The following is a 9,583-nucleotide window of genomic DNA, read 5'->3' as shown; positions in this document are numbered from 1 at the left end:
GGTAAAGAGAACAGTAGGCCAGGTAGTTAGGTAGGTAAAGAGAACAGTAGGCCAGGTAGGTAGGTAAAGAGAACAGTAGACCAGGTAGGTAGGTAAAGGGAACAGTAGGCCAGGTAGTTAGGTAAAGAGAACAGTAGGCCAGGTAGGTAGGTAAAGAGAACAGCAGGCCAGGTAGTTAGGTAAAGGGAACAGTAGGCCAGGTAGTTAGGTAGGTAAAGAGAACAGTGGCCAGGTAGATAGGTAAAGGGAACAGTAGGCCAGGTAGTTAGGTAAAGGGAACAGTAGGCCAGGTAGTTAGGTAAAGGGAACAGTAGGCCAGGTAGTTAGGTAGGTAAAGAGAACAGTGGCCAGGTAGTTAGGTAAAGGGAACAGTAGGCCAGGTAGATAGGTAGGTAAAGAGAACAGTGGCCAGGTAGATAGGTAGGTAAAGAGAACAGTGGCCAGGTAGTTAGGTAAAGGGAACAATATGCCAGGTAGTTAGGTAGGTAAAGAGAACAGTGGCCAGGTAGTTAGGTAGGTAAAGAGAACAGTGGCCAGGTAGGTAGGTAAAGAGAACAGTGGCCAGGTAGGTAGGTAAAGAGAACAGTAGGCCAGGTAGTTAGGTAAAGGGAACAGTAGGCCAGGTAGTTAGGTAAAGGGAACAGTAGGCCAGGTAGTTAGGTAAAGGGAACAGTAGGCCAGGTAGATAGGTAGGTAAAGAGAACAGTAGGCCATGTAGTTAGGTAAAGAGAACAGTAGGCCAGGTAGTTAGGTAAAGGGAACAGTAGGCCAGGTAGTTAGGTAAAGGGAACAGTAGGCCAGGTAGATAGGTAGGTAAAGAGAACAGTAGGCCAGGTAGTTAGGTAAAGAGAACAGTAGGCCAGGCAGGTAGGTAAAGAGAACAGTAGGCCAGGTAGTTAGGTAGGTAAAGAGAACAGTGGCCAGGTAGGTAGGTAAAGAGAACAGTAGGCCAGGTAGTTAGGTAGGTAAAGAGAACAGTAGGCCAGGTAGGTAGGTAAAGAGAACAGTAGGCCAGGTAGTTAGGTAGGTAAAGAGAACAGTGGCCAGGTAGATAGGTAAAGGGAACAGTAGGCCAGGTAGTTAGGTAAAGGGAACAGTAGGCCAGGTAGTTAGGTAAAGAGAACAGTAGGCCAGGTAGGTAGGTAAAGAGAACAGCAGGCCAGGTAGTTAGGTAAAGGGAACAGTAGGCCAGGTAGTTAGGTAGGTAAAGAGAACAGTGGCCAGGTAGTTAGGTAAAGGGAACAGTAGGCCAGGTAGATAGGTAGGTAAAGAGAACAGTGGCCAGGTAGATAGGTAGGTAAAGAGAACAGTGGCCAGGTAGTTAGGTAAAGGGAACAATAGGCCAGGTAGTTAGGTAGGTAAAGAGAACAGTGGCCAGGTAGTTAGGTACGTAAAGAGAACAGTGGCCAGGTAGGTAGGTAAAGAGAACAGTGGCCAGGTAGGTAGGTAAAGAGAACAGTAGGCCAGGTAGGTAGGTAAAGAGAACAGTAGGCCAGGTAGTTAGGTAAAGGGAACAGTAGGCCAGGTAGTTAGGTAAAGGGAACAGTAGGCCAGGTAGTTAGGTAAAGGGAACAGTAGGCCAGGTAGATAGGTAGGTAAAGAGAACAGTAGGCCATGTAGTTAGGTAAAGAGAACAGTAGGCCAGGTAGTTAGGTAAAGGGAACAGTAGGCCAGGTAGTTAGGTAAAGGGAACAGTAGGCCAGGTAGATAGGTAGGTAAAGAGAACAGTAGGCCAGGTAGTTAGGTAGGTAAGAGAACAGTAGGCCAGGCAGGTAGGTAAAGAGAACAGTAGGCCAGGTAGTTAGGTAGGTAAAGAGAACAGTGGCCAGGTAGGTAGGTAAAGAGAACAGTAGGCCAGGTAGTTAGGTAGGTAAAGAGAACAGTAGGCCAGGCAGGTAGGTAAAGAGAACAGTAGGCCAGGTAGTTAGGTAGGTAAAGAGAACAGTGGCCAGGTAGGTAGGTAAAGAGAACAGTAGACCAGGTAGTTAGGTAAAGGGAACAGTAGGCCAGGTAGTTAGGTAAAGAGAACAGTAGGCCAGGCAGGTAGGTAAAGTGCACAGCAGAGGCCAGGTAGTTAGGTAAAGGGAACAGTAGGCCAGGTAGTTAGGTAAAGGGAACAATAGGCCAGGTAGTTAGGTAAAGGGAACACTAGGCCAGGTAGATAGGTAAAGAGAACAGTAGGCCAGGTAGGTAGGTAAAGAGAACAGTAGGTCAGGTAGGTAGGCAAAGAGAACAGTAGGCCAGGTAGGTAAAGAGAACAGTAGGTCAGGTAGGTAGGTAGGTAGGTAAAGAGAACAGTAGGCCAGGTAGCTATACAGAAGAGTAAGAGCACCTAACTCAGCTGTTTACACTATCATCTAAGACTACACACATAACACGGGTCTGGAAGCAGGAAGTCACATGTAGGATCATCACAACTCTTTAATGTTCCATGTCATTTCAGCAGTCATGGAGACATTTTCCCTCTTTTACCCAAATCATAATTAAAGCACATTAACATTACAATAAAGACTTCATTGGAAAAACCCGATACGATACCTTGCAATTTGTGAGGACCAAAGTACAACACTTCACTGGTGGGCCAGTCAGTGCTGGGAAGCACACTGTCTCAACGACAGACGGATGGCTCCCTTCCTCTATGAAGCGCATAGACAGAGTGGAAAAAGACAAATAGAAAGATGGTAAGGAACTGAAGAACAGTTTAGAGGGAGCCCAGAGGTTGGCTGTATACTGTACCTTGGTTGTTTACTCGTCAGTGCTCTGTCTCTATCACTGTGCCTGTTTTTCCAGCTTGTTTTCCAGTGTTTGTGAGTGACTGGACAATGTGCTTTTTCCACAAAAGGTTCCGTCTCATAATTGAGATCGACTTAATCACAGCAGAGCTTTACTCCTTATCCACAGAGAGACACAGTGTTAACTCAATGGCCTTTATTGTCCGACCTGAGATTGGGAGTTCAATCCCCGGCCGAGTCATACCAAAGACTGTAAAATTGGTACCGGATGCGTCTCTGCTTGGCACTCAGCATTAAGGAGATAGAATGGGGGGTAAGGCACTGCGTTAGACTAGCATCCTGTCCACGGGGTGTACTTATAGATCAAGCTGCCTCATGCTACTGAAACAGGACAGGTTCCTGCTCCTATGAGCCATTCCGGCTCGCTCATGCAAGGCTACGTATTTACAGAGACACACAAAAACAGTCCCATCAACCCGTCATAAGAAACACAGAGTCCTGGTCGCTGGAATGTCCTCCATTATAGTTCCATTCTGTGTTCTTGCCAGAACATCATTACGTAGAATTCTCAGTCTGTATTTTAAAGCCCCAGTGGGAATGCTCAGGCCTCTGACGCATTTGGCCTCTGCAGACCCAGGGCCGCTATAGTCACCACAAGGCATTGACCAGGGGCCAGCTAGGGGCTCGTTGTCTGCATTTCTTGCTTCAAATCTGGCCTGCCTTCTTTTTAGGAAAATGTCACTGTGGTGGTGGTTCCTTCTATGGGTGGCTGTGGAATGGCAGCCCAGATCCTAACAGGTGTACAAAACATTAGGAATATCTGCTTCCCTATTTCCATGACATAGCTTTCACCTGGATACACCTGGTCAGTCTATGATCCCTTATTGATGTCACTTGTTAAATCCCCTTCAATCAGTGTCGATGAAGGGGAGGAGATAGGTTAAAGAAGGATTTTTAAGCCTTGAGACATGGATTGTGTATGTGTGCCATTCAGAGGGTGAATAGGCAAGACAAACTATTTAAGTGCCTTTGAACGGGGTATGGTAGTGGGTGCCAGGCACACTGGTTTGTGTCAAGAACTGCAACGCCGCTGGGTTTTTCACACTCAACAGTTTCCCGTGTGTATCAACAACGGTCTACCACCCACAGCACATCCAGCCAACTTGACAACTGTGGGGAGCATTGGAGTCAACATGGGCCAGTAACCCTGTGGAACGCTTGACACCTTGTAGAGTCCATTCCCTGACGAAGAGGCTGTTCTGAGGGTGGTGGGGGGCGGGGGAAACAACTCAATATTAGGAAGGTGTTCCTAATGTGTTGTATACCCATTGGACAGCGCACAATTTGCCCAGCATCATACGGGTTAGGGTTTGGCCGGGGTAGGCCGTCATTGTAAATAAGAATTTGTTCTTAACTGACTTGCCTAGTTAAATAGAAGGTTAAATAAAATAAAATGTATTATACAAAAATATTCTATCTATAAAGTATTGAATATTGCTATTTTCAATGTTGCATTCTTTATTCGATCTGTTAACGACAACATTTAGTATATTCTCTGTTCTCCAAAAAACACATTGACATAGATATCATCCAGCACCAAAGACATGAGACATTCATTGACAAGATGCAGTGACAAGTGAACAGACTTTGTGAGATACAGTGGTTGACTGAGCAGTGGACACACATCGCTTAACCCTAACTCACCCCACAGACAGGGTCATCATCAGGGCAATCTTAACACTTAGGCTGTATACGTACAGTATGTTCCAACAGTCTTGACAACATCTCCTTCCCTTCATGACAACTGTAAAGACACTTGGAAGGGTAAAAAAATCTATACAAGAGAATCCATGGCTTTTAAAATGTGATTAACATGAGAGATACGAGGAGAAGAAAGGAGGTGGCATTGGGACACATGAGGCTAGCTAATGAGGATACAACAGCATGCTGAAAGAGTTAGACTAAAACCAGTTAGAATCAGGGCCTTATAGAGTACCACAGTATGAGTCATAATACCCATAAAACCTAAAACAGGGAAATGGTTCCAATAATTTCCCCACCATTTATTTGTTCCATAGGGGATTTTAGAAACACTTAAAATAAGGGCTGTGTTTCGTGTAGGCTTACCCTGGCGTGACGTTTTGATAATTGTGAAAATCTCTCTAGGACAAGGTAATTTTTAAATCAATATATTCGCCTATAATTTACCCCCAAAAATGGAAATGCTAATTAGCTGCTAAACTGGCTATCATAAAGAACAACAAATGCCATGATGATCTGGACTAGACTGCCGAATCGAGGCAAAGGTAAGAATCTCTGGATTAACTATCTAATGTTAGCTAAATGTAGTAAATAATAAATAGGCTACATTTCTTTAAATGGAAAATTCTGTGAACTGTCTTGTGCAAGTTTAAAAATTGACACATTCCCTGATAGCAAAGGTATCAGTTAGAGATGACGTGCAGGAGCTTGGAGGGATTTATAGTTTTGCATGGTGTCTACTTTGATGCTAATTAGGATTTTTGAATCAGAGTAAATAGAGCCGAGTATATTGATAGAAGTCACCTTGTACAAGAGAGATTTAAATGTTTATCAAAACGTCACGCCAAGGTAAGCCTACACGAAACAACCCTTATTTTAAGCATTTCTAAAATCCACTATGGGAAAAATGTATGGTCGAAAAACAATTGGAACCATTTCCCTGTTTGACCGCTAGGTTTTATTGGTATTATGACACCTCCATTGTGGGCCTCTATATACGTCAGGCCAGAGCTAGCTATGCCCTCTATGTGAATCACTGGGGTAAGGGATACTCACAATAGGTGAACTAGCAACGAACAACATTAGCACCAATTTCAACTGTTTTGAAAAATTGTACAAAAGGCTAGAGACATTCAGCTCGGTGTAAGTATTACTTCTTCACTGGACCACTTTGTGAACACTCTCCGCGGAGTCAGCAGCACGTGGATGTTTCTGGTTTTCAGGGATACAGTATCTTCAACTAAACTTCCGTTTCCCCTGAAAAACGTGGGGAGGTGTCTTGCTACGCCTGCTACGTTAGGTTGCTTTGTGAATATACTTTAAGGCCTGTAAAGACACTTATGAAAAGAAATACATTTGTTTTGATGGAAGAGCTTGACCATATTCACAGCTGAGCGTATTGGATACTTTGAGGTGTAATATGCTCTGATCTTTTTCTCAGTCAACCATTTTCTTGTCTCAAACAATAAGACACATAAGACTAATGCAAATCGATTACATAATGTTAAAATTTGAAATAAAATAGGAAGGTTTAGCATGTCTTTATAATACATTTGATATATAATTTATATATTCTTTTAAATAAAGTATATTCACTTTTTCTAAATCTGTGTTTTAAATCTGTAGACATTAAGTTATTATCATGCAACCTAGTCATATCTGTCATTCTCAATACTTGCCTGTGGATTGGTGGATGCTTTAAAACACTTTAAAAAATCTAGCTAAACTAAGTTGAGAAAATACTATATAGGCTACAATTTGATCCATGTTGGCACAATGTTGGAACACAACATTTACAAAATGGAGTCACTCCTATACAGTACATGTGAAACAAAACTGTATGGCCCTCTGGCCAATGTCCTGGTCAACATACAAACAAAATATGTAGAAGGAACAACTAATAATAGTCTTATACAACTATAAAGAGTGAGTCAAAACAGTAAACTCTGCATTTACTCTCTACTCAATATTGTTGCTGGTCTTTCAGTGCAATCATTTTCAGTATTTCTACATCATGCTTCAGTCGATGTGTGCCCCCTAGTGGTAAAACAGATTAATATTCTCTGACATTGGCTAAATAAGGTACAGTAGAACCCTAAACTTCAAGTTCGAGATTGACTGTGGTGTATTAGTGGAGGTATTCACCCTTTGTACCCCAATACAGTGTAGGTAATCAGGGTGGAGAAGGGGAGGTTGACGTGTGTATGAGGGGGGCTCAGAGCCTCTTGTCCTCCAGGATGCCCCTCCAGTCATCTGCCCAGGAGAGCAGGCGCCGGTGGCTGGAGCTGGGAAGTATGTGCTTGTTGTGGCAGGTAGTAAATAGGATGTGCTCCCAGCTTGGGTTAGGCTCTACACCTGCAACAGAGGCACATCACAAAGGTCATGTAAAGCTTGTAGATTAATCGAACAGTCAAATACTAACTACCAAAAATACCTATATGTATGACACTAGCATGCATATGGCACCATCATATAAATACATGCACATATATTTACACGCGCAGTTTTCCAGCTTTGCTACAAATACTTGACTCACCGAGGATGTCTGGCTTGTCATCTATGAGGACGTCCCCAGTCACCACAGTCTTGTCTCTGGTTAGGATGATCTGGTCCAAGAAATCATAGCCCAGGTGCTTCTCTATCCAGGCATACTGAACACATAACAGGGAGAGCGCAAAGACCAGAAATATTGTTAGAAAGAGGTACCACAACCACCACTCTGCCTCCAGCCTAAAGGATTACTGTCTTGACTCCGAGCTTACCTTCTCATATGGGCAGTGTATATAATGTTTTATAGGGCTGGTGCAAATAAAGACATCTGTGCTGGAAAACGGAGAAGAACACAACAGGGTTAATTTGTTTTCAGAGTAAATTTTCTACAACATACCGTTTTTGAAAGGTGAGCAAAGGGGATGTCCTAACATGAGGATATAGGCTAGTATTGGAACAGAGTTACTGTGAATGTACTGTATCGTGGTGAGGGCATTTGCTTGAGGTTAACTACTATATGGTTGTTGACATAAGGTCGGCCAAAATGAAACACTAAAGCAAAGGTTCCCTCTATAAAGACAGCGTGGCCTCTGTAGCTGTTGGTAGAGCATGGCACTTGCAACAACCAACATAGTGGGTTCGATTCCTGGGATCACTCATACATAAAATGCACGCATGGATGACTAAGGCGCTTTGGAGAAAAGCATCGGTCTGTTTATGCGCTATTAGCATGATGACATTTTAACACGGTAAATGCATACAGCAGAGCACACCATGACATAGCAGTTCCCTTCCTGAGAGGATTACCATGCTACTCTAGGACCACCTGCTCGCCTTCTCCACCCTATTTGTTTAACATGACCCATAGAATATAGCCTGACGGGTGACGACTAAATGGCAAATAGTCTCTAGGTGAGGGTCAAAACATTGTAAAGCACTTTGGGAACACAAACAAAACAGCAATTCCTTCTCTTTGAACAGCTGACTCACAGGGCAAGTGTCTTTGAAATAAATGTGAGTATTTTAAGAATATTCCGTAAGCTATGGTATTGTTCAGATATGGTTTGAATGACCATTTATGGTTCAAACTTACTTCTCCATCTTAGCCATCTCCTTGACGGCCTGCACTCCTCCAGGAAGGGGCTCCAGCTCTATAAAGAAGTCCTTTGACTCCCAAATGCTGATGGCCTTCTCCTACAGTCAATATAGCCTCTGCTTATCATCCAGACTTTTACAGATTGTGTGTGTGTTAATTTATGGCAGACACTGAGGACCTAGATGCATGGCATACTTTAATACTCTCATTATACAATGAAAGTATTATATACAATTATACAATAAAAGGGATATGGGAGACATCCTTATCAAATGCATGCTTGCTATGACTATACTGTGGAAATAGAGCACTGTCTGGAGAAACTGGGGTTGCATTATAAAGCAGAATTTAAAGCACTTTGTCGAGCCACCATGTGAGTAGGGGTTAACTCAGCACAAGGACTTTCTTATAAATCAGATCTGTGTGTGACTGGCATTTACAGAATTCAATGTAATGACAGCTGCTGCTCTTGCAACCTTTTGAACATGCAGGGGACTTCTGAAGCAAATGAATGAGCGACATAACGCCACAGACTATACAGACAATGAATGTATGAATATTTCCTGTTTTCAGACAGAATGCACAGTTCGGGACTACTTACACACAGGTCACTCCTCAAGTTCCCATACTGAGACGACACCCAGAATCCTCGTCTGTCCTCCAGGGTGATGTACGGTTCATTGGGGTACCTGGCCCGGTATTTCTTCAGGAATCCCCCTTCGAAGTCTGCAATGACGCCATCCATGTCCACCAGAACCCGAAGTCTCTTACCAGAGGATGAAGACATCTTCGCGGAAATACACTTGAACTGGTCATGGAGTAAGATCCTCCCTCTGTCGCGTAACGTTACTATTTTAGGCAGTAATGACATGATTTACTTGCCTCGCTGATTTCTGTCGGTGATCGAACGATGGCTTCAAGACTCACGAAGCGCGAGATAAGTATTCGAAAGTCCAGAAGAGAAAAAAGTGTTTTTCCTAATACTGATAGGGTGCCATTTAAACAAAATATATCTTGGGACGTTGCTAATGTAACTAACTATTTGACACTGTCGGCTATTTATTTATGGTTTCAACCTTTATTACAATTGGTCAGGCTTTGGCACTTTTGCTGCATAGCATTAGCCAGCAAGCTAGCTAACGTTAGCACTACCGGTATATTGATTAGCGCACAGGGTCAAATTTGACCAATGCCTTTCAGCACTGTATTTGGACTTGTTTACGACTCTTATTAGTATGGACTGGTTCTACAGCAGTTAGTGTCGCATCTCACAACCATTGTCAGCCGCACAGCAGCTGTGAAATTTGGTACAAATACTCTTAGAAGTGTCGCCTACTGTACAAAATCCTGCAGTCAAAGACAATGTCGTGAAACAAGATTACACACGTGTCCTCAGTTTCTCAGTGGGGTTTAAAAAGGCATTATTGTACCATGGAGTGTGAACTGGAAAACATCTACAACATTTAACTTTTTACATCAAAAGATGCTGAGTATGCATGCAGCA

The 9,583-nt window shown here is 43.1% G+C and overlaps 1 protein-coding gene across 1 annotated transcript; it reads right to left on the bottom strand.

Annotated features, from left to right (window-relative positions):
- Nucleotides 1-4,230: 4,230 nt before the first annotated feature.
- LOC139570188 (5'(3')-deoxyribonucleotidase, mitochondrial-like) lies at nt 4,231-9,434 on the bottom strand. The gene is made up of 5 exons (XM_071391813.1): nt 8,681-9,434; nt 8,077-8,177; nt 7,256-7,316; nt 7,030-7,144; nt 4,231-6,848 (listed from the first exon to the last, which is right to left on the bottom strand). The coding sequence occupies exons 1-5, from the start codon at nt 8,948-8,950 to the stop codon at nt 6,709-6,711; spliced, it is 687 nt and encodes a 228-aa protein (XP_071247914.1). The 5' UTR covers nt 8,951-9,434; the 3' UTR covers nt 4,231-6,708.
- Between the last annotated feature and the right edge of the window lie 149 nt (nt 9,435-9,583).

Source organism: Salvelinus alpinus, chromosome 3 (assembly GCF_045679555.1).
Source record: "Salvelinus alpinus chromosome 3, SLU_Salpinus.1, whole genome shotgun sequence".
In the NCBI taxonomy this organism is placed as follows: Eukaryota; Metazoa; Chordata; class Actinopteri; order Salmoniformes; family Salmonidae; genus Salvelinus; species Salvelinus alpinus.
The sequence above is the reverse complement of the archived record's forward strand: the minus strand, read 5'-3'. Positions and strand labels throughout refer to the sequence as shown.